This window comes from Hippopotamus amphibius, chromosome 1 (genome assembly GCF_030028045.1).
Source record: "Hippopotamus amphibius kiboko isolate mHipAmp2 chromosome 1, mHipAmp2.hap2, whole genome shotgun sequence".
Lineage (NCBI taxonomy): Eukaryota > Metazoa > Chordata > Mammalia > Artiodactyla > Hippopotamidae > Hippopotamus > Hippopotamus amphibius.
This window is the reverse complement of record NC_080186.1, coordinates 189,905,945-189,931,976: the sequence shown is the minus strand read 5'-3', so window position 1 is coordinate 189,931,976 and position 26,032 is coordinate 189,905,945. Positions and strand designations below refer to the sequence as shown.

Below are 26,032 nucleotides of genomic sequence, written 5' to 3'. Positions count from 1 at the left end.
CTGACTCCAGAGCCTTCGTTCTTAAAAAATTTACTATACTATCTGAAAGCACTAAAACAAACAAACAAACAAAAACCTACCAGTATATTTTGAAAAACAAGGAAATAGGGTTTCCAGAGTACAATACTTACACTCTGAAAATACTCCTCTATTAAAAAAGGTAAAATACTACATAAAATTCAGTTGGAATAGTGCTGATTTAATTCTTACAATGTGATGTCTAAAACCTACAAGTGCCTACTTACATCAGTTTTTTAAAAAGTCATTAGAAAACACAGAATAATACATATTTGTAAGTCCAAAGTGCCCTACAGATATGCTTCACACACACAGGCCCTAGTTGAAATTGGAAAAGCCAACATATTACTAGTTTTGATATGACTGCTTAATGAAATATATACTAATGCTCAAAGTGAAGGATTTTTTCCATAAGTCAACATATAGCTAGTAGCTCTGTCTGCATTTTTATCCAGTCAACATTCACTCATCTTATTTAAAATTAAATTCAACCACATTTTGTGTGAACCTACTTCTTGCCCTATGAAAGGACACAAAGATATATCAGAGATGCTCTCTGCTCCTAAGGAGTTTAGTGTTAGGGCCCAAGAAATGTCAACTACCCAATATCAACTATAACATACAGTAGAGTATAATAAAGGCTAGAATTCATTTTTTTTAATGTAATGCACTAAGCTACATGTAAAGCGCTGTCCTAGCTACTAGATGGATATCAAGGAGGGGATGTGGGGATACATGTATAAATACAGCTGAGGCACTTTGTTGTACAGTGGAAACTGCATAACATTGTAAAGCAATTATACTCCAATAAAGAGTTAAAAAAAAAAAAGACCAATGTCACAGACTCTGCCCTCTGAAGCTTTCTATTGGAAGGGGAGGTGTTCAGTAAAGGGAGTTATGCAGACACCTGATTCCCTTTGGTAAGTGCACGAAAGGCAAAACCACCTTAAAGGAGGGCTTCTAAGGGGCCTTCTCAAAAGAAGCCACAATTTAAGCAGAATCAAGGTGCTGAGACACGGGGAGGGTGGGCTTGCGCGGGAGGACACAGAAATAGTGGAGAGTGAAGTGAGACATATAAACAAGTGCCAGATTGAAAGGAGCTTCGGCTGCTGTTAATCATGGATCATGGATCGTCTTGACTCTGTTACGACAAGGAGTGATCTTCTGTTATTCAACGTATTCAGATCTGTGCCTGGGGGAAGTCATTCTGAGAGCAGAGTGGGGGATGAACAGACCTCAGGGAAGGCAGTTGCAAGACTCTTGTAAGTTGTCCACGGAAGACGAGCTGATGGCCTGCATGAGGGCCTCATCAGGGGAGAGAAGATGAGTGGAAGGACTGAGACGTCGGGGAGGCCAAACTCACAGGATGCGGGCCTGCTTAGTAATGAGCAGAAAGGAGCCCTTGATGGTGACCGAAAGCTGAATCCAGAGGAGGAGGAGAGCCAGCAAAGTGGCGAACAAATAAGGAGGAGGAGGTTTGGCAGACAAGGGAAATGGTATGCGATGGTACTGACTTCCTGGGCCTGAGAAGCTGACAGGGGGCCGTCCTAGGGAGAGTCACATTTTTAATTCATGCAGCATATATTTATTGGGCTCCTACCACACTGGGGATACAACAGTGAACAAAACAGACATCAGAGATGTGCAGCAGGAAGCAAGTAACGAGAGTCTCTTACAGGCAAAAGCCAGAAATAAGGACTGGGCAGCAAGGAAACCCCGCTGTGCTCCTGGATTCAGGAGAGTTTCCGAAAGGAGGCTGGGCCGCAGCACTGAATGCTGGAGCTGGTGGGAATCACAGCCTGGCTCCAAGAGAACTGAGATCAAGGGACCTGATGACAAGGAGGTGCTGATGAGACAGCCTTCTCCACAGGGTTGGGCCACGAGCCAGGGAAGAAACCACAGAAGCAACTGCGCCTTTAAGAAGTTTGATGGTAAAATAAAAAGAAAGAGGATGGTATTCTTGGGCGCAGTTTTATACCTAGTTCTCTAAGCATACAGAGAAAGGAGTGATTTGTTCTGACTGGGAGACCTGGGAAAGCTTACCGTAGGAAGCAAGCCTGTTCCCTGTTTCTGTCCAACATACACAGGAAGAAACGCAGAAACGAGATGATGGCGAGTCAGGGTGACCCCAGAGTTCATCTACTGTCCTAGTAACAAGTCTCTAACTTATATTTCTGAAAAAGAAAATGTGCTACATAAAAAAAAAGCTTGCTCTTCCAGTTGAAATTAAGTAAATATATGTATCTGTTGTTTTGGGAATAAAAACTTAGCCTCCGCTGCTCTTCCACCTGGAAGATATTTCATTTTAGAACAAACAGAGTAAATTTCTGGTGTGAACAAGGGCACGAGACGTTGAGGGTGGCAGGCCCCCCACCCTGCGCGCACGCTGGATCCCCGTCTCCTGCTCTCAGGAAAGATCCAGCTGCTGGGAAACGAGGAGGCGCCTGCTGAATCCGGCCTTGCTGCCCTGGGAGCTGCCAGAGTGCTCCGAGCAGCAGGAACTCCTCTGGGCCTTGTCATGACATCATTTGCGCCATGTAGCCTGTGATGGCAGAAAACGAAGCGGGTATTTATACAGGGTATTAGGGGGGACCCTCTCGCGCCAGGCTTAAGATGACAACATGTCAGCCTCCGTCATCTGACGGGCTTTGGTCTCCTTCTGTAACCTCTTTCTTTTTGGCTGCTCTTTTTTTATATACATATGACACTAACAGAAAAATAAATTGAAAAGAGCACTGAGGCAGAGTGTATTTCACGCACTGGTGCCAATGTTTCATATCTCATGAACCTCGGGAAAACAATTCGTAGAACTAATTAGTTTACAGTGTTTAAGCAGCTTGTTCCTCGTCTTTAATCTTCTTTATGTAATACTGTGAACAAAGCCATATTATCTTCTGATTTTTTTTATACAGTTTAACAAATATAATCTCCCTTTTCTTCCTAGAGATTCCTTCATTTAGACATCAAACTATGTTGTTGTTGTTGTTTCCCTGGGGGAGAAGGGGTATAAATAAATTGACATCTATTCGCAGAGGTCTCAGGGGTCTACCAGATCCACCCAGGCCCTAATCCTCTCTGTTGTCATGGAATCCACCTGGCTTAATTATATTTACAGTTTTCAACGACACCTCATGACATGCAGGTTTTCCCCGAAACTCTGCACATCTTCCCGAATCCTAGCTGTAAGTCATATCTAGGCTGCTGTCTCTTTCTTAGATTCTGGATGATGACAAGACCCTCTCGCTTTGCCTAAAACTTAGCATCAGGTCCTTCAAGAACAGAGCCTAGATAAATCTGCCGTCAGGTACTTTTATGGCCCACCAAAAGAACGCAATTTAATGGCCCTCATGACCTACAGCCAAGTGAATGGTAACAGATACATGTGTGCACAAGTTAGGTGGAGGAAAAAAACAAGGAAGAACCAAAAACTTAAGCTGGGAAAGTTTCACCTTTAAAATATGGCTCATCAAGTATGACTTTTAAGAGAAACAGAGCCTTTTTGTGCCTTCCTATTCTAGATCGCTATTTAATTGCTAGGCTGTTACAACTATGAAATATTAGTCCAAAACCAGGTAACTGACATCCAAGAACTGGTTAAGGCTGGTGTTGAAATAATTATTCATCTGGTAGATGATGCAGCAAACACACAACTCCTTGCACTACTAAGGCTTTGAAGCAATGTTATTCCCTGAGAGAAACTCCTTCCAAGTGGCCGAAAACCTACTTCAGACTTATTTATACATTTGAATCCACATTATTAAAGGAATTTTATAGTCACAGTAAAACACAGTACTTGGTGCAAATTTTCATTTTGCTTGCCTGAGAACTGTTTACTGTCCCATGGCACCAATCTGCCTTAAAGTTCACTCTGTCCTTAATTGTCAAGCAGATTCATGGTAACTCCTAATTAGTGCAAAACAGGTAACACAGCTGCGACTCTGCAACTGCTGAACACCTTTAGCATCTCTATCAAGCTGAGCTCAGGAGCTCTCTCTGCTCCCCTGCCAAGGTTAATGGTTTTGAGTCTTCTGAGAATTATGAAGTAGGTGCCCAGAGTGAGAAGGGACGCCTGGTTCTCCAAACTGCTGCTTCTACCACTCATGGAGTCAGCACATGAAGTTGCCAGCTTCCAGCAACGTTAACATGGGAGAAATTTCTTTCTCACTGCACAGCCTCCAAATCACATTGAGGATCTGATTCAGAGCTAATATAGAAGATGTAAATAGATCCAATGCGACAGACGTGCATGTAGTCCACTGGCATTAGAGAGACTAATCAGAAAGCTGGGGTAGCACCAGATGGTCTCCTGAGAATTCTTCTGAGTTTAAGATTATGAGTCAGTGATACGAAAACTATGCAAGATTTTACTCTAAGAACGTCAGCACTGAGAGTAAGACCACTAGGAAACCCAGCTCTGCCACTTTCCTGCTGTAAGCCCTCGGTAAATTAATTAAATCAGACTGATGGTGAAGGATTACAGAGCATACCTCTAAAGCCCCCGGCAGCTAGGCAGGGCACAAAGAAGATGAGGAGTTGTTATTGTTGACAGTTATGATTATTTTGCATTTGCATCACAATCTGAGACAGCAGAGTTTGCAAGCAACTGCAGTGAGGTGTATATGGAGAGGCAAATCTATCTTAAAAATAAATGTGCCAAGGAGAACCAAGAAGTAGAGAAAATGGAAGATGGGAGGGAAAGAAAAAAAAAAGGCATTTCAACAGAAATAGAAGGACAATACATAAGGAAAAAAAGGGAAAAGGCAGGAAATAAACATCTAAGATGAGGGTCTGAACTCCTAACCCTGTTCTTTTTCCCTGAACTTCTATTCAAATCCCTTTTCTGCATCTCAACTCCATCTGCACTACATGGCCCAGTTTTAGCCCAGCTTTCACTTACAGCAGTCCCGAGGCAGAAATGACGAGAGGAAAGAAAATTCCCTCTTAGCTATGAAGGATGAAAAACGTTAAAATGCAAATGCACTGTAAAAAAGAAAGCAAGACTCCACACACACTTCATAGTAGCGAATTCTCAGGCAGAAGTGGAAGCCGGAAAGGAACCCCCTGAGGTGTGTAGTATAATGTGTTTCAAGTTTGCCGCATGACAGATAAACAGCTAGCCCTGTTACTACTGAATGAATTTCTTTTTTTTTTTTTTTCAGGGCAGAAAATGTTTGAGGTAGAATCGGTCCTTGAGAAAGAGTGAATTGATCTGTTAGCTTTTTGTGCTGGGCCAGAAATAATTACAGCCATACCTACGTCCTATGGAATCTGTGCAAAAGCTACAGATACTTATTCTGCCTTCATTCTATGGGGAACTAATGGGAACGGGGGTTTGCTTCACTGACTCTCACTTATTTTAAAAGTCAGACTTAGGAGGGAAGAAAAAGTCAGAGATTGACCAAGAAAAGAGGAAATGCTCAGTCTGGGTAAGCAAACACTGTTTCAGATAAAGTGTTCCAGGGGTCCTGACCTCACCTTCTACAGCCTATGAATTCATTCTGCAATATTCCTTTTTTAAGCGAGATCTTTGTGTGCTTATTTTCAACAGGGGATGGCAATTGATTTGTTTTCTATTTAGATGCCCTTCAACTTCCAGATTCACCTTTAAAATGGGCCGAGGAGATGTCACGTTCAGGGCAAATGTGCAATTTTGGCTGGGCCAGGACAAGGAATGAGGGTCTCCCAGGCAAAGTAACATTAAAGGCTTTACAGTAAAACAGAGTCAACCTCTATGGATTCATTTCCATTCCAATCATCTGATGGATGTGAAATCCCCAACAAAAAGAAAAACAAATCAGGTGATTCCTGACGGCGTGTAAAAGAGCATCTAGGATCGGATAGAAAAAAAGCCAAGCCTGACAAATTCAGTCCAAAGCATTTTCACAGGAACCCACTTAGCTTTCCGGCTTGTCCTGCAGTGTCAGGACCTGTGAGAGACTATAAAACTGAGATGCAGAAAACACAAACCTTGAGAAGGTAGCAGTTTCAGGCAGTTAGAAAAACAAGCCACAAGAAGTAACAAGATGATAATTCTCAGGAAATGTAACTTAATAGTCGAGAATGGATCAGGTAATACACAGAAATCCTGAGGAAATAGAAGGAAAAAATGACAATAGATGATGGAGTGGTAGGGATTTCTAGGGTTCACGCATACCTACTTTCTCCTCCTTTGGAGCACAGACTATTATACCCCATCCCACTACCTTAGAGTTAGAGTTCTGAGCAGTGGGGAGGTGAGTTGCTTGTGGGCTGAAGTAAGACCCCTCGTGTTTTCTTGCGTGGAAGCTTGTGTTGAGATGACAAAGCCACAACACTGAAGCAGCCTCACTGAGGATATACTGAGTCACTGACTGGAGAATAGTTACCTGTAGTGTGAAATAAACTTTGTTACATCCCTGAGATTCTGGGGCTATTTGTTACTGCAGCACAACCTATCCTGTCATAAAAATTATGTGTATACCAAGGCACAGAAGACCAAGGGGATGCAACTCTGAAAATGATTTTAGGATCTCCTCAATGCCTTTTCCCCTTGGGTTGGGAATATTGCAGCCCTCTGGCCTGTCTGCCTCCAGCATCTCTCACTCAAACCCTCCATACTGCTGCCAGAGCGTTCTAAGATCCATTTCTGTTCACATCTGCGTTTGAAGCTCCAGGTGTATTTTCCTAATACAGAAGCTGAAGAACATATTCCCTGGCATAGGAGTCAAGTCTCATGATCATCCGACTCCCAAATTTTGCCAGTGTTATTTTTGCCCACTCGGTTTCATGCTATATTTCTGCCACCAGCATCCTGATCAAGCCACACTCTGCTCTACATCCATGAATTGCTTCCCTCTGCTTCTGTTTGCGATGCTCTCTCCTCCCTCTTCTCCTTGATGAGCACCTTAGCAACTGCTGGCAAGATTCCCTTCCTCTGTGAGGCCTCCATCTCCTCTGTCTTCCCTCAGCACTTCATGTGTTCTCTTATCACACAACACACTGCTCCTTAAGAATTTTGTTTTCTTGTCTCTCTCTTCCCACTAGATGGTGAGTTGCTCAAGGCAGGGACTGATTTATTTTTGTTTCCCCCAGAGTCCCTAGCATGTATCTGACAACCAGTGGTATTTGCATAAATAGTGAATGAGCAAAGGAAGGAAGGAATGTGTGGATAGATGTATTCAGGACAGTATTAGGCAGAAGCCCCGCAGAGAACTACAGTAGAACATAAATGTAAGTAGCTAGGATGGTATCAAATTATGAAGACCAGGAATTTTTCATTTGATCCAAAAGGTGACAGGGAGTCATTATAATTTCTTGAGCAGGGAAATGATGAAAATTTTGTGCACCTTATGCCTTGAATGACAGCTATGTTTATACCACTCTTATTTGCCCTTTGACTGTAAAAGCTCCCTGAAAACAGAAGCTGTGTCTTAATCATATTTGTATCCCCTATAGCGACAAGCACAGTGTTTGTATAACAGGTGCCAACAAATATTTGCTAAATTTAGTTCTAGAAAAATTACTCCCTATGCTGTGAGGTTGGAGAGACAAGGTAGCTGGCTATTGTACTGTATACAGCATTAGATGGGAAATGCATTTGGTTGGGAGGGGGGAGTTATGCCTATGGAAATATGGAAGTAGAAATCCAAGAGAGTCTAACAGTCCTATCGCCAGGTGTCAGGGTCTCTAATATAAATTAATGTTTTGAGCCAGGGGTCCTACAAAAAATGGTGGTATATTTAAAATATAAATTTTGGGACTAAGATTTGTTTTTCCCACAGAGGAGATGAGCTCTGTGCTGAAGATGTGGCTTCTAGAATGCCAATGGGACAGACAAAAGAAAATATACTATAGCTGCAAGCAGCTAGAAATACTAACTGTTGTATGCAAATTTGCTCCCCCATCTTGGGATATGGTTAAGTTTTTACTGATTCACTAATTTCACTCATTTGTTCATTCATTCATTTAATATTTACAAATTATTCACATTGTGCAAGGCTCTGTTCTTTCCAAAGTTTATTCAGAAGTTTACTTGGATTGATTATCTGTTTCACGTTGACCTTTTTCACTTACTCCCCAGAGGCAAAGATGACGAGTGAGGTAAAGGAATGATGTGCCTGTTTCTTGTATTGTGTTTCCTTCCCAAATCTCTCTGGTTATGCAGTATGGGGCAGGGCTTGCAGGGCCTCTTCTTGTTGAAACATTGTTTTGAAAGCTCTAGCTGTCAACATGTAGTCCTACAGGCATCTAATTGTTTTATGAATTCCAAGTCAAAAGCAGAACTCCATTCTGAAGCTCTACCTGGTTTTAATTTGACTCTCCTTAGGCTCGCTCTCATACGCAATGATCTAGTGGAATTACATCCTTAAAAGAAATATTAAGAGTAAAACCAGAATCTCTCTCCTAAGAGACTGTCCCATACTCAAGCTGGTGGAACGCCGTCTTAAATCTTTCGGAGTAGAATGTGTACTTGAAACAGAATTCAAGGTATACATAACATCCTATCAAGAAGGTGAGTATTCTCATTGTTGCTAACACATTCGATATGTCATTTAATCTACAGCAAACTCATGTACTGAACCAAACAAAATTTAAACAAAAGTTCAGATTTAAGTTTGCCTTGGGTTAATTTTAAAAGAGCACCTGAAAACAACCAACCAACCAACCAAACAAAAAAACCAAAAGAATATCTGAGAAAGCACTACTCCAGTGTAAACTGAGAAGGTACCTAGCACTTGCTTAATTGGACCCTGAAGCTTCTGAACATTTCTTGATTGACCTGCTCACACCTACCATCCCCAAGGTCTAACATAACTGTTGCATTCCTGCAACTGAACATAAGCAGTTTTTCAAATCATTTGCTACAAACGGAGAAAAAGCATATGCCCATAGCGAGAACCATGCCTTCCCAAGTATGTTCATTTTTAACCCACCCCACACATACTTTGAATTAAATAATTATTCTTTCTCTATGAGTTGCTTTACCCTTGCCAAAAAAGAAACAGCAAAGCAATAATTTCAGAGGAAGTCAACCATTTCTTGCTCCCTCAGCCTGTAGCAGTGAGATGCCAGTGAAGGGGTACAATCTTCACCTCATTTACAGGGTGGGGCCAGCTACCACCTACACTCTAAAGTACATCAGACAGGGAAGTTCCCTCGGGGGAACCACTGACGGTTGACTTGTGTCTGTCCCTACTCAGATGAAGGAAGCTGATACAGGTGTGGAAGGCTGCACGTGCACACACATGGTCAACGCATTACAGTAGATGCTCAGATTCACCTTTACTTGCTGGACCACCATGCAATGAGGACAAGAAACTCAGTATTAATCCCAGTTACACAAATGCCAGCATGACATTATGTTTAACCATTCCCTCAGTGTTATGGTACCGTTCAGAGATGCTACTCATCACATATTCGAAAACAGGATTAACCCTTTCACTCAATGATCTTTAACACCCACCTCCAAGAGAGCAAACTGGGCTTCGTGCCTGCTTAAGGCTTAAGAACACGTTTTACATTTATTCTCATTCAAGCCACATTTTGACATGATTTATGAATTAGGGAGCATAAGTGTTATCAGAATTCAGTTATAAAATGTTCAGGGGCCCTTGGTTTTGTCACCATCGGGGACAGGACACACGCTGGATTTTCCATGGCCCAGCCAAACCGCCTCCAGGTAGTTTAGAGGACAAGGCTCTTCCTCTGGGCATATTAAAAATTATGAGATGAGATGTGCGCCAAGCAGCAGGACTCTTAATTCTAACATTTTCTCTGTGGCAATACAAAAGGCTTCCACTATGTGTTTTTTCTTCTCCCTCCCTTGGGAGCTGTAATAAGGGAAGTCTGCAATTTTTATGGTTTTCTTTGTGTACCCACAAAACTTATGAACAAAGGTTTGCCACTTGAGGGGGAAACTGCAGAGTTGAGAGCTGGAGTGGGAAGAAGACATTTTTCAGTGTGTAACCCTTTCATAGCTTTTGAATTTTGTACCATGTGCATGTGTTCCATACTTAAAATTAAAAAACAACTTAATTTTGGAGGAATAAATAAAAGAAAAAAAAACAAGAAACCAAATTTTCCTAAATCATTTTTAAAGGAAAGCATCCATGCTCATAAAGTTACCAAAACTTAAAAAGACCTCGTGAAAAAGCAAACCAATATTCACAACCGATTTTATGAAAATGCTTTAAAGACTTTAAAACACTGCCCTTAGGCAGACACTATTAAGAATCATGTCATCCTTCTATTATGAGTACTATTCAGCCAGAAAGATCATTACCTACTTCAATATTATAAAAGTTAGAGGTTTTTAAAAGTAGATAATGTGTTTTTAAAGCAAAGCATGTTATTTTTTCCTCCAACATATCATTGACAAATATTATTGACAAATATTCAGTACTTTAAGCAAATACGTATTCTTTCCTTTACTTATTGTGAGCATCTGATTCTCTTCAATATCACCCACATCATTCATTCTCACACACTGGGATCCCATTAGAGAAAGAAGCCACCTGTTTACGGTCCTCATAGAAGAAAATGAGGCTGAGGATAAGTCAGGTCCCTCAATTTCACCCAGGAAGAAAATTAGCCTTAAGGCCTATTCTTGTGTTTGATTTTCAAATGGAGAGCCAAAAAGTGCTAAAAAATAATGAAGTCGAGATTTGAAGCCACCAGCTAGGGAAAAGTAAATATATCCTATTTGTTACTAATGCCCCTCTACAATAATTATTTTTATTTGTTCATTTTCTGGAGCAGACACAATAGTTTTGTCTTTATCTTTTACAACCAAACACATTTTAGTAAACAGGAGATAAAAGACCAATAAAACCTTTGTTCTCATTCCCTTTAGCCGACCCCTAAGGCCTATTTTATCTCCAGAGTTGTTATCTGAAGTGAATTACTGATACGAAAAATTAAAGGACTCAGAAGCTGAATGTGTAAGGTAATTTGCAGAGGGTTTCCCACACCTTGTTTCTGTTCAGCTGGGCCCCACCAAGAGTCATCACATTCCCACCAGCCCGCTCTGCAGGCAATGAAAGCAAGTTGCCTGAATAGAACGGTTCCCAGCCACAAATTTCTTTTCCAAGAATAAAAACCAAGTAAATAACAAGACTCCAAAAAATCAAAGTCATACATTTCCACTGTTCTTATTTATATTTGCAGACTGCTAACTGGCAAGAGAAAATTAACTTGTACTTTTTAAGGACCTTCACATGCAAAGAGATTAACTTTAATACCTACCTGCAGGTACTTTATGATGAGCTATCAGTTCTTTTTGGTGACTCCCTTGGCCATAACTGGTATAGTCTGCCTTCCGCATAACATCAATAGTGAGTATTTATTGAACACAGGCACAGTTCAAAGCACTGTACATGTATGAACTCATTTACTATTCCGTTCATATGCTTATCATCCTCATCTCACAGACAAGGAAAATGGAGGCACACTTATTTTTATGATGTCACTGACCCAGCACGCATCCACAAATTCCTGATCTATTAATATTATCCATTCTTAGTAAATAATCCCCAGAATGTGCAAAGTCTCCTGTCAGATATCTGAGAGGAGGCATGACAACACGTCCTCAAGTAGTTTGAAACTTCTTGGCCCCTCCTCTCCCTCAAAAAAGAAAAAACATTAAAAAGCAACATTTCCACACATCCCTGGAAGCCAGGCTCTTCTAAATACCCACGGCCTTTGGCATAAAATGGCTCCTGTCCGGTGTTGACTGGCTGCCAGATCCAGGGTAGGCAGAAGTGAATTCTAGGACAGGCTGCCAGGGCACAGGTGGTCTGTATAGTCAAAGGTGGGAGGAAAGCCTTGGGCACGTCCAGAACTGGCCTGAGATGAGACCAAGACGTCGCCCTCCCGACTGCCTGTCCACACTGTTCATCTCTCCTTTGACAGCTTCCACACAACCCCCTCCCATATTAATTTTAAAAACGAAACAAAAATACTCCCCTCTGCAGCTCTTTGCCACAGACAAGATGAGGGGTTCTGGTTCCTATCACGTTGCTGAGGTAATGATTTAGAGAGTTACTCCATTTTTAGGCTGCCTGCATCTCCACAAAGGATGATCACTTGGCCCCAAGAGGGGATGTCAAGTTCTTAGACAACTGTCTCCCACAGGGGGTTCCTCCCACATTCCTTCTGCCCTCAGGAGAACAGATCTGTGGCAGAACAAACAAACGTGGCTTTCCTGGGGAAATGCGGCCAACGCCTGCTCAAGACAACAGCCGATACAGTGTGCTCTGGGCCTGCTAAGCAATCAAGTGCACATACTTAAAGAATAATGGCAACTTCCTTAAGTGCCTGACCGATTCTTGGGGAGGAATATGCTGGCAAAGAGATCTGGGTCAGCAAACCTATGACAAAAACCAGATGGGGCAGGGCTTTTGGCTTCTCCTCCTCACCCTGGGCCATAATCTCTCCTGCTGAAATAAAACGGTTTGGGGAAAGCATCAAGTAGACGCTTGGCGTGGCTGGCTCCTAGGACCAAGTCATTCTTGGCTTTATGCTAAACTCTGAGAAACGATGTCCCCTGGGCTCCTCTGCATGGCTCACTGCCTGCCTTCCTCCTGACCAGCTCTCCCACTGGCTCCAAGGAGAGATCTGTGGCTTTATAACCAGCTCCCTGAGGTTGCTTCCACTTAGTAACACAGTTGGGACCTAGAAGTTGGTTAGTAAGTAGCCAGAATTCTTTTTGCTAACCACGTCTAGAAGGTAAAAGGACCCTCACATATCATGGGAGAAAACCACAGTCAGGAAAAGATTGGTAGACTTCATGTTCAGGCAACCTAAGCTCCTTTGAACAGGCAGAAACTTTGAAATGTGGTGGGACCTGGTTAAATGGGAACCTTTGCCAAAGCTAAGGCTCTAAAGGTGGCACAGGTGTGTATCTGTTTAGTGTCTGCGTCTCACGGGCTACCTGGGGAGCATCCAATCTTAGCATCCTCTTCAATCAGACCCAGTTCATCTGAGACTCTAGACCACCGAGTAGGGCCCACTCCATAATGTGCCAGGCATGGTATGAAATGAAGGGCCCCTGTTCAAAAAGCAGGAAGAAAAGTGCCATTAAGTGCACTGAAATTTAGAGCTTTTCCCTTTCTTCCATGGTCTCTCTCAATTTCTCATGCTTTTCTTATTTGCTATTTAATGTTGTTCTATATAAAGAAAAACAGTATTTCTTTATTAGCATGAATTTTACCATTCATCTTTATATGGCTCAATGACAGTTTTAAATGCAAATAGAATGTCATTTAACTTGTATGTGGAATCACCAAACCACACAACTTGCATATTGTAGTTCATGCATATGTATTCTGTTCTTACTGGGACAGTGGAAACACTTCATGAAGCTAACTCAGCTGAAATTCACTCAACTTTTAAAGTCTTACTTTAAACAAAAAATTTATTTATTGTTATTGGCTGTGTTGGGTCTTCCCCGCTGCACGCAGGCTCTCTCTAGCTGTGGTGCGCAGGCTCCTCATTGCCGCAGCCCCTCCTGTTGTGGAGCATGGGCTCCAGGCGCGTGGGCCTCAGTAATTGTGGCACATGGGCTCAACAGTTGTGGCTCACGGGCTCTAAAGCACAGGCTCAACAGTTGTGGCACATGGGCCCAGCAGCTCCATGGCATGTGGGATCTTCCTGGAGCAGGGATCGAACCCGTGTCCCCTGCACTGGCAGGCAGATTCTCAACCACTGCGCCACCTAGGAAGCCCGAAATTCTTACTTCTTGATAGCTGCATATTCTACCAACACTCTATGGAAAGGAGCAGCTGCCATAACGTGCTGACCTGTACTCACCTGGAGTCCCTGAACCCCCATACAGCGTAGTCTGTGCTTATGGGACATTGTGAACACTTTTTGCAAACTCTGCCCTGATGGGTGAACACACATATTTTATATACCACTCCCACTAACGCACATGCTCCACTTACAAAACACTGGTTCAAAGATAAGACTAAGAATTCTGAGATGGTGACAGGAGAGCCTTAAACAGAGCACAGGGCTCCTTTGGAGCATGGGGCCCTGTGTGAGCGGCCCCTGCACTGTAGACCCCTGGCCAATATTGTGAGAGGTCCGATTCCTGATCACCGACAGCAGGGCTTTCTAAGGACGTAGGTTTGATGGCAATGGAACACACTGTGGTGAGGCTGCAGGGGACTGACCACATATGGTGATTACCCTGTAAATTACCTGTTCACACAGCTTCTCAGGGTTGTGTGATTGGGCCTGTAATTACATGGGGCTGTCCTCCTTAAGGAGGCTCTGAATGTGGCCTAGCTGCTGGCCCAGGAAACAACCCAGATAATTATTTATAGCAGCCAAAGGAATGTGTAATTTCTCTTCCTGTGAGCTCTTCTTTGCCCCTGGAAACACACACACACTTTGCTCTCTTCTCTTGCTTCTCAATGTGCCGTAACCAACTGGCAAGCTCACAGATTTTGGTTAGTCCTTCTAAATCAAAAAGGACACAAAAATATGCAGGAAGGTGTCAAAATAACAGACGGCAAAGAAAGTTAAGTACTAAAAGACATCAGGAGAAAGTAAAACACGCTCTAGATACTATATTTGAACACCCCACACCGGACAACATAAAAGCTACACCTGATGTGAGCACTGTCCTGGACACACGTCCCTCCCTCCTGGTCTCTGAATAGCAACGGGTTTCAGCCAGTTTGAAGCAGGGAGCCAGGCTGCATCTGCAGCCAACAGCTGGAATTCAGCAACTGTTGTTAATCCACCTTAATTGCTTATTATTCGATCAGTTCTTGTTTGTGCTTTTGTTATTCAAAGTAATTTTCCCTACACACACAACCAAGCGTGGTTTTTGCAAGCTGTGGCCAAAGAATTCTAGGGCTGTTGTTGTTTTGTTTTGAAATGAAAACACACTGACACTGGATTTAAAAAAAACAATAAAGTTAGCTGCGATGCCCACAGATGGACTAACGTCGGCCTATGTGTACACAGAGATGCGGATATTAGCCACCTCTAAATGAGAACAAGCCTTCTTTCAGTGTTTTAATTAGAGTGGCAGTTAGTGTGGTTGCTGTTTTCCCTAAACAATTCTTCCTCTCCTTGCTTTAAGGAGGGATTTTCACTCCACCACTTTTATTGCACTGGTGAATAAATGAGATCGCAGGATTCCAGGGAGAAAAAAAAAAAAAAGACCAATATAAATGCATCAGGTGCAAATTACCAAGGTAAATAGGCCCATGGAGACTGTAAAGCTGGCAACACCAACTGGAATATCTGAGGGGTACCAGCAGGAGAAAGCCCACGGGTCATGGTTCCAGTTCTGCAGTGCACTGGGCAAGTTTAGCCCAGATCATCCAACCTGCAGCTGTGAGGAATCCACCGCACAAGGCAGTTGTGACTTGGCATTACCGATATTCTTACTAAAGCTTCAGCTGTAGCTTTTCTCTCTCTGACTCTTTTTAATTCTCCCTAATGCTACTCCTGGGTAGCATCTCTCAAAGCAGATTCAAAGCAGATTGCCCCACCCAGGGAGACCGCTACAATATAATCTCGGTCTATAAATTGATCCCCAGCAATAATCTGTTTTGTGAGGTTTTGCTTATCATCTACAAAAGGCAAAACTAATGCAAATTTATCACTAGTAAGTGTGATTCAAAGGGCATGAAGCCTGATCTTTCATCTTTTCTCTACAAGGTGTGTATATGTGTGTATATACATCCCCTAAGGAATGCATTGGTGGCTTTGCATAGTCTTCTCACCATGGCACTTTACTGCAAAGTCCTTCTTATCCTCTAATGACTTTACCAGCCTAAGCCTAGTCCCCTATAAGCTTGGTACAAAGCAGAGACCTATCATATACTTGTCTCTTCCACAATGCCTCACTATTTATTAAACTGAATTCAATTTTCTCAAGGTTCTATATTAGCCTGGCTTTATGTCCACCCTGGATTGTCCTCATAAGATGTGGTTGTCTTAGCTCTTACCACCTTCTAGGTCCATCCTGAAGGCATACTTGTTAGTCTTGTTTATTTCCCTATTTGTGCCATTGAATCAAGTCCCTTAAAAATTAGCCTGCTCTGCCATGACTAGAACATGAGCTACTGTAGGCAACTGAGTGTATGTGCAAACATGAGCTATATTACAACGAACGTCTTTTAAGGGATATTTGCCTTGCCCGTAAATCACCCTGACTGTTTCTTCTCAGCAAGAGCTGAAATATATATATATATTTTTAAAGTGTTTCCTGGGAATGTTTCAGCCAGGATCATTCATCCTGGAGCCCACAGGAAGAAACCTGTGAACCAGCGGGGAGAATTTACGTTAGAATAGCTTTTGTTTCAAACTCTTACTATTTATTCATACTCGGTGTGGTCTTGGTTTTACGCCTCCTGTTCTAGGGCTACGTAAGGAAGTACTGCATGCATGATATAAACTAACATGAGGACAATCTCTACAAGCCTTCTTTGGCATATCCATCAAGTGTCATTTCCTGAAGACCACAGACCCTTGTTAACACCATTTATTTGTATGGGTTAAGCCTCAGTCACAGAAAGTGAATCAACTATACGACTTTTAAATATGTTTTAAAATAGTTCTTGGCTCAACTCAGGATATTTCTTACTGTCTTCATACTATAGAATCAGCAAACTATAGCCTTCATCTGTAAATTAAGCCTCTTATTCAATTTGTATAACAATTGTTATGTGGTTTGGTGATGATCTGCAGTAGTTTTAAATACATTATATCCTGTTATATTAGAGATGACATGTAACTGCAAATATTATAGCTAATTAAATCAGCCTCACATTCATCAGTTCAGTAGCAATGAATCAAATTGCCCTGATTAGCAAAGAAATTCCCAGAAACTATTTTTGCTCATTCAAGATTGGTGATTTTAATCCTTTAAAAAATATTACAATTCAGTGCTTCATTTTAGCAGTCATTCACTATTTGTTTAAAAATCTTTAAATTGTAAGAACATTTTAATACAGTCATTATTAACTAAAATTTCAGATATATACTACAGACTACATTTCTGCTGTAGTACCTTAACCTTCACTTCACTAAACTTGTGATGATTTTCATAATGAAAATTAAACAATGCTGAGCTTGTATGTGAAAGACAGGGGTGGAGGAAACTACCCCACTGTAATTGATGGCATTAAAATTAAAAAAAGAGAACATGGCATCAAAATCATAGGTCACAACCAGGTGAAAAAAAGGAGCAGATCGAGAATCCTGTAAGTTTTTTATTTTTTAACAAATTTAAACTCTTTCTTGCCTTAAAGACAAGACCTGCAGCTGGGATACAATTCTACACTCCCCCCATCACCAACCCTTCGAAGCTGAACTCAAGAAGGAATCCCCTGTCTGATGGGCTTCTAAGATGACCCTGGGCACTTCCTACAGAATTCAGTTAATTACGCCAACCTGCAGCTGTTAGTGCCGAGGCGTTGTTCCCTTTCCCCCAACACAGGGCGGAAACCAATCCTCTCACTTCACGGATCTAATTTCGGTGTTCAAGCACCCTGGCAATCCACTGCCTCCTTCCCTCGCCTCCCTCCTCTGATTCTTTCAGAAAACGAGATGAAGCTAATTTATGTTCATTTTCCCCACTTCCCCTCATGCCTCACTGCAACAGGAAGCTGCTGTCTGTGTTGTGTTTAGACCGGTCTCATCTTAGCCATGAGCTAACGATACCATCATCATTTAGAAAGAACCCTCATCATAGCGCTGTCAGCATCAGAACTGTTCCTCAACATTCTAAATTTATCTAGCACATCTTCCCCATCTGATGCAAATGAACCGGTAATAATTTTAGTGGAGGAAGCAGCGCTTTAAAGAATTGTGAGCCTGATCCTGGGGAGGTTTATGCAGTACATTACAGAGCACAGCTGTATCCTGTTGTTTTGTCTGTGGGGCTTTTGACAGCACATGACTATAGCTGCTGAAAAGCATGTACACGGGGTTGACATATACACACATACATACAGACTTGGGACGTGCGGAGGAGAATGTGGCCGTGCTTTAAGGGTATCAGACTATGACTCTAAATTCCTTTCCATCAAATGCCAGTAAAAGCACTTGATAAACGGCCCCTAGGAGAGCACTTCTCTTTGCCTCAGGACGGAATGACTCGCAGGCATACGACACTCCATCAATATAGAGAGCTGGCAGATTGAAAGGCGGGAAGGACCATCCCTGATATGGTGCATCTGCTTACTAATAGCAGTGGTATTCCAACCCTCTTCCCATTCATCGCCTACAGAAACCACTCCTCTGAGAGGCACGCCAGTCAACAGATGGTCTCTGGCTAAGGTGTAATCAGGAGCAGCTTGCTAAATTTACCCAAAACAAATAGAATTACAGGCTTTTGCTCGAGTCTGAAATTGAATTGAGAACTTGGGTGGTGGATAATGGAAACTAAAATGGAAGAGCTCAAAATGTGTCACAGCACGTTGGGAGAGGGCCGGTATGGGATGAAGTCTCTGCTGTGAACGTCACTGTTTACTAGCAGGTCATCTATTTCCAATAATCCTGTCTACCATGCAGGATAGTTTGCCCTCACTATCAAAGTTTCCAGAATTGGTACAGTCATCACCAGCTAATGAAGACATCTGCCTTGATCAGATGTGCAGTGAACAGAATACTACCTGGTATTTTGAATATGTTTTGCCCAGTTACAACGCCTTCCTTTTAGGATGACTATAAAATGGCAACAGTTTTAACCATTCTTGCATTTAGGAGGCAGGGATCATTAAGGGCTCTGAATAATCTTGATTTTGATTCTGAGCACTGGTGTCCTTGAGTCTATCCCCAGAATTCCTCAGTGTTTTGAATTGTGCATTGCTTAGAATAATGGCAACATAAAGCCTTAGAAATTGCCTGAAAAAAAAGGCAGCATAAAATTACGAGCAAATCATTTAACCTATGCCTGGGTTTCACTACCTACATAGTAAGAAGTGTGCCACCCATGCAAATCACTGTATAAGGATGCTGTAAAAGTAAATGAGGCAAAATATGTAAAGACACTTAAGTTTTAAAGAGATAAAGTCTTAAAAGCTAAGGCCATTTTTAACCCAAACTATCAGCAGTCACCTTAAATTATCCTTGTAAGCATTAATAATATTTATCACCAGTGAAACTTGTTTACTCACTTAAAAAACTAAAAATCTCAGTGACAGCATGCATGAAACTACCTTTAAACAAATAATCAGACAATTCTCATTCTTCATGATAAAAACACCACATTATGGAAAATTTTATTTTCACGCGTCAGTCAGGCTAACATTTGCAAACATCAGTTATATGAGAAGTATCTGAAGAGTTTTACTGTTTCTTTAGGTATTTTTGTTGTAATGAACTCTCTGCCATGCAGGAAAAGAATCCCCAAAGAAAGGTGTTTCTTGTGGCAGAATGAAGGTATGTGGGGAGAGAGTATTTTTTTAAATTATCTAAATAAGAGCTTCATTTTTCAGCCTTGTATTACAGACTCATAAGAGTTAAGGTGTCTTTTAACAATTGTTTTAAAAGGTGGCCAATTTGAAACGACACTGAGTTTTTTCTTAAATGTATGCCATTAATGAATTTGACAAAATGTGTTCCTGCTCTCAAGGAGGACACATTTTTAGTAATATGTTATAAAAAAGAACCAGATGCTTGACCCACCTTAATAAAATATATGCCCTCTCTATAGGTAACGATCTGCTATCCTTCTCTTATCTTCTTATACAGAAATAGAAGATGAAATACAGAAATCAACTATACTTGAATAAAATAAAGCTTACAAATTGAAATAAACATTTTGAGCAGCAGAATAATCTAATAAAAAGAGCACAGATACAGATACTTAATTACTACATAACCCTGGGCAAATCATTTTAACTGCTCTGTGATTCAGTTTACCCATCTGTAAAATCAGTAGAACTAGGCTCCCTACCTATCCCCAAGGTGTTTGGTGAGAGCCCAGGAAAAAGTGTTGATGAAGCCTATTTAGACACTAAGCCTAAAAGGTCTGGCACACATTTGTAAAAATAATGATTTTCATCACTATATTCGTAGACTCTGAATTTAAATTGCTAGGAATAATTCTTGCTATTTTATTTTTAAATGCTTCAAAAATATAGCTATAACAGAAAAACCTAACATATAATTATTAGTAAAATTATGGCTCTATAATATCATAGTTATTATTCAATTATTCCTTCAATAAGCTACTATATGTATTTTAAAAGTAGCCTTTGATTTCTGTATTTTTAATTCAGTTTGTTCTGAAGAACTACTCTGACATTAATAATAAAAGGCCAAGTCCTGTAAAAAGAAAGCACCCAATAAGGACTTGGCAATAATCTCAGTTTAAGGCAAAAATGCTATGAATTTTAACATGAGGGACCTGTTACATACTAAGTAAATATTCATAGTTTATAATTTGTGAAGCAGTAGACATTGTATATCTATGAAAAAAAAAATGCTGCTCATCACATGAAAGGCAATTTTAAATAATGTCAAATGATTTATGTTACAATGACTCAGGAGAGCTTCATGGCTTCCCCATGTTATTAATTCATAAAGATTTCATTAGAGAAGAAACTGTATCCCACACAAAAGAAGTGAAACATAAGGGACACTGTGTACTGACTCTCCACGCAAGAAATCTACAAACACTGCCTATGGCACACTGTACGAGAAGTCACAGCAGACAAGAAGTTTCAGGTCATTGATCCTAGAACTGGAAAATTTCCCCTAGTGAGCCACAATGAACCCAGTGCGTAGCATCGACACACACCCACCCCCTCAAACAAGTAGCATATCACTGAGAGATATCATTAGAAAATGCAGCCTTCTGTAATAGGTAAGATATGAATACATAACTAATTGGTGGCAACGTTCAATCATTCAGCAAATATTCATTGAACATCTTCTATATACATGGTACCTTGAAAACCAAAAATGAGATATAAAAATAACTAGTAATTATTAAGCATTTTCTATTCTAAATTCTTTACTTAACTCATGTCACACCCCCTCAACTTCTCTCTTCCTCTTTCTCTTCCTTTCCCCACATTATCATTCCCATATTCCATCTGAGAAAACTGAAGTACCAAATGACTACATAACTTTCCCAACTTGATAGAGCTAATAAGAAGCAGAGCCAAGACTGGAACCCAGGCCTGCTGACCCCAGTCTGCACACCCAATCACCAGGTAGTACTGCTGGAAAGGAGAACCACAAAGGAGGCACAGGAAACAAAGGAGGCACAGGAAACACTCCCAGCTCTACGGCATCTGGGCTTAATAGCACAGTTCCCACTGCCTGCAATGATTCACTGGCCCCACAAAGCCTCCCCAGATTTCCCTCAGGAACAGCTGTCCACTCCCTCCTCTGGTCTATCAAGGTGCCTTGTACATATTCCAATGTTTGCACTTATCAGATCTGTAATTGTAACTACCTGCCTACATATTTAACCGTTTTATGTTGGGCGCCCAGCCTAGAATCCAGCATCCAATTGGGGCAGTAATTAAAAGATTAACCTGTTCTTAGAATGCCGCAACTTAGGAGAAACAGTCCAAAATCGGTTGGTATAAATGTCCGAGCCTGTTAGAGGCAGCATGTGAAAATAATAAGTAAGAATAAGGGTTCCTGCAGCACAGGTTGCTAAATTATGGATGGGGTGAAGATGGGGCTTGAAACTGACTCTGTCTAGCCTTAAAGAATGGGAATGGATCTGATAATTGGAGGAGAGGCAGTCTGGGGGGGCAGAAGAGGAGGGGCAATGGCCTAGGGAAAGGATTGCCTGAGGCATGTCGAGGTGGGTCAGGCTTATCCATCTGCAAACAAAATGGCAGATTCAGGGGGGGCTTAGTGCGAGGAAAAGTGAGGAAGGCAGGCTGATGGCCAAGAATGAGTATCCAGTCCCTTTAATGCCAAGCTAAGAAGCCTCAAATGTATTCTCTGGGGCACTGAAGAGTTTTGAGCTTGAGAGTAACATGACCAGAAAAGCAAGATAGGAAAAACAGTTTGGGCTGCCGGAAAGACAAACATGAATGATGAAAAATATGAAAAATTTAGCTTTTAAGAGTGCAATCTACTCAGAATTTCCAAGCAAACTATTATAACCAGTAGTGTTTTTTCAGTTGTTTTTTGTTTTTTTTATTTTTATTGGGGTATAGTTCATTTACAATGTTGTGTTACTAGCCAGTAGTTTTAAATGTAAGTAAAAATCCATTTAACACTCATTGCTGCCTTTTTATCCTATGTGCTAAGGATACAGAAATGATGCCATCACCTTAAGGGATAAGAATCTCAGTTTTTGAAAAAGAAGAGAATATGGAATAAAGAAGCAATTCATAAAAATGATCACAGATTTGTTTGCAAAGGTCAGCAAAGGAAAACTATTATTCTTCTAAAAAGGAGAACTATTATTCTTCTAAATATAAACTGTCAAAAGAAAAAAATACAGCTGTTCAACAAATTACACAATCAGAGAATAGGAAAGGACATGAGAAGAAATTTAATCCCACAGCATTTTACAGATAATTAAATTGAGAGCACCAGAGAAGTTAAGCAATCAGCCTCAGGTCACACAGAAGGTTGCTAGTATTAAGTGGAATACAAATCTAGTCTCCAACTCTGCTTTGCCCCTGCCATCTTTTATAGATACAAATGTGAGTGCACTGTAAAAATAATTTCTAGTATATTTTGGCAGAAAACAAATTTTAACTCTTTAATAATATCTACATGAAGTTTAAAAGATTAAAGTAATAGCACTAATGAAAATGGAACATTCATTATTCTGCAGTCTATATAAGAAAGAACCTAGGCAGGCAATGTAAGGGTGGAGTAAGGTTCAGATGTAAATAAGGAAAGATGCCACGCCCTACTGTCTAGATGTTCATAGTCTCTAAGATGTGTTGTAAGTATAAAATACACACCAGATTTTGAATACAGTACAAAGGAATGTAAAACACCTTATTAATATTTTATATTGATTAGGTGGTGAAATAATATTTTGGATACACTGGTTTAAGTATAAAAATAATTTTACCTCCCCCTTTTTTTTTGTACTTTAAAAAATTTAGCTAATGGAAAGAAAACTTAAAATCACGTATGTAGTTCACATTATATTTCTACTGCACAATGTTACTCTAGAGAAAAAGCAAGAAGATTAGCCAGCTGTGGGCTCAGGCTTGCCCAGGAAGGCCAGGAAAGAAGACAAGATGTAATCTAACCATTATAGAGATAAGGATCTTAAGAGAAAAAAGAGACTAGTCTTCAAGGCATTATGTTATCTCACAAGACAAAATTTGGGGAGTTACCCATGGGAAAGGAATCTCTCCCATCATCTTTGGAACTTCACAATATAATGCCTTTGGGCAAATCAGATCTCTTCCCTCCTCCCACTGAACTAAACTTGCAGTCTATCTTTCTGTTTTTTCTCTGTGAACCATAAGCCAAGTGAAGTGCACATGGATGGCTTCTTAGAACTGAAAGCATGCCAGTCCTTATGTTAGAAAAGCATCCACCTTCAGTGACCACAGTTACAATGGGAACATCCTAGGTCCTCATTCACGAGGTCACTAGATTACAGAAGCAGCTATCTGGATAATTAAGTACAATACCACACACACACACACACACATACACTCTCTACAGATATCATCACAGAGTTGTTAGGTATTATTTAAAAAGAGACACAGGCCCAAAACGGAATTACTTATGCTAAGCACACACCACCAAACCAAGACTTAATACCTAACCTAATCACAGTTTCAACCTTCCCCAAGAATGTAACCTTAACCAGTCAGTCTGGAATTTCCTAGTCAGCAGTAGTGAGGTAATCTACCTAATAAACCCCTTTTGTCCCCTAAGGGAAGGTAGGTAACCTTGCCTGAAACAATCCACTCTTCCCTTATCCCTCCCCAGCTTCTCCTTATAAAAGTCTTCCGTTTCCTTTGGTGCTTTGGAGCTCCTTTTTATTTCCTAGGTGGGATGCTGCCCAATTTATAAATCATTGAATAAAGCCAACTAGGTCTTTAAATTTACTCAGCTGAATTTTTTTTTTAACACTATTTCCATTCATGTCTTATGCTGCATAGTTTCTTCAACTTCATAATATGTTTTAAATATAAATGTGGGCTTCACCTATATTATGCCAACCTTAAATACATGAACTGCAGAAAAACTTTCATAATGGCTTCATGTTATCAAACTGGCAAGAGCTGAAATGTCAAGATCAATTTTGCCATTTTCTAATCATCTGTGGTCATTCATACAGCAATAACAATGAAATAGATTCTCCTCAAAACGAAAGGTGAATAAATCAAGCTAGAACCAATATTATTTTCAACAGAAAACAGTGTACAAAAAGCTAATAACACAGGTATGTACAACACTGAATAAATCCAGTTTTCATGTTGAAAAAAGTTTCAGAACTTAATTTCATTTAAAGATGTTTTAATATTTAATTTCAATAATTTAACTTGTTTTCTCACATCCAGTGTCAGTAAAGAGTTAGGCCTATCCACTACTTAGACTATTTCATTTAATCACTCACACATTTATTTTCTGCAGTATTTCTTTACTGCATGTCATATTATTCTGATATTTATACTTTCTCAATTAGATGGATATTTTAGGTACTGTTGTCTAAATTATCTAGAAGCAAACTTCAACTTTTTAATTGTATTTGGACAAAGCACTACCTTAAAAATTTACTTATAGAATGGCTTTTCTCTAGAATTGATCACAATTTGTGTCACATAGTAATGTTGACTATCTTAGCCTTAGCAATGTTGCCTAAAATTTTCATACATTCCTTTAAAACAGAATAAATACCTTTAGATAGCCCTTTCAGACTGTTTGATACAACTACCAGTTCTTTTCATCTAAAAAACCAACACAAAAGAATAAACATGATGCCAACTTTTCTACGTTCATTAAAAACACAATCATATATATCAGAATGGTTTTCAAATGATTTTAAAATATGTTTGAGAAACACTGGAATGTGTCTTCACAAGGGCAGAAATTGTTGCCTGTTATATTCACTGCTCTACCCCAGAACACAGAAGAATTCTTGACACATAGTAGATGCTCAGTAAATATTTGTGTATTGAAGGCACTCAAAATATAAATGGCTAATGATTGAATAACTAATGGTAATGGCGAGGTCATTAGTTATTAACAGTATGCGACATGATCACCACTTCACTGTATGCCACGATGTGAACATTTAAGGGTAGCTGTCAGAAATTGTTATATGTTAATGACAAGTAAGTGCTTAATAAGTTTTCTTGAATAAGTGAATGAATAAATCAACTGCAAAGACTGAGTCAGGGTTTAGAAAAATGAGTCGGAAACATTATGATTTCAAAACTACATGAACATTTCGAAAAGGTGCTGAAAACCAGCAGAATTACCCAATCTTTTCTTACGAACCTCCTGAATACAAGTTTTAACATGATTCAAAGAAAGTTGTGATCGGGTTCTCCAAAATTACACATAAAGACTAGGATGCCAACGAACCATTCAGTCAGGAATTTGTCAGGATCAGAAATCTCTTCTTGATTTAGCATATTCTCAGATACCGGACTAAATGGTAAATTCAACCATGTGGTCTAGATGGTCATCACAATGATTACATAATTATTTTATCATAACTGCATGCCTGGACTTAATCCTCCCACACAGTTTGAAAAAATGATGTGGAGATCAACGACATTTCCAACACTTATTTTTTTAAGTAAGTGGTATTTCCAGCTTGCAAGATACATTTGCTTTGGATGTATACTGTATTTTGCTGTAGTGATTTCCTATGCTTGCAAAATATATTCGTAAAATGCTATATCCCAACCTCAAACAAAAAAGTACAAAATTCCTTTAAATTTAAATCTGTAAATTACCTTAGTCTGATAGCACAGCTCTAAATTCATCCTTACCACAACTGCCTATTTAAATCAAAACTGTCCATTAAAAAAAAACTCACAAATAGTTACTGTCCACCAATGCATACACATTTACTTTTCCCTTAAAAAAAAAAAACAAAACACTG

At 40.2% G+C, this 26,032-nt stretch overlaps 1 protein-coding gene across 2 annotated transcripts in view; it reads right to left on the bottom strand.

Moving 5' to 3' along the window:
• The window catches only part of EFNA5 (ephrin A5), a 269,645-nt gene that overhangs the window by 96,635 nt on the left and 146,978 nt on the right, over window positions 1-26,032 (bottom strand). The window contains exon 1 of one of the 2 annotated variants that reach the window (XM_057737849.1): window positions 2,062-2,180. The exons of the other annotated variant lie outside the window; for it this stretch is intronic. Coding sequence (XP_057593832.1) covers window positions 2,062-2,099 — 38 coding nt within the window. The 5' untranslated portion in view covers window positions 2,100-2,180. Of the gene's footprint in view, window positions 1-2,061; window positions 2,181-26,032 lie in introns of those variants that run through there. 2 annotated transcript variants of the gene reach the window in all.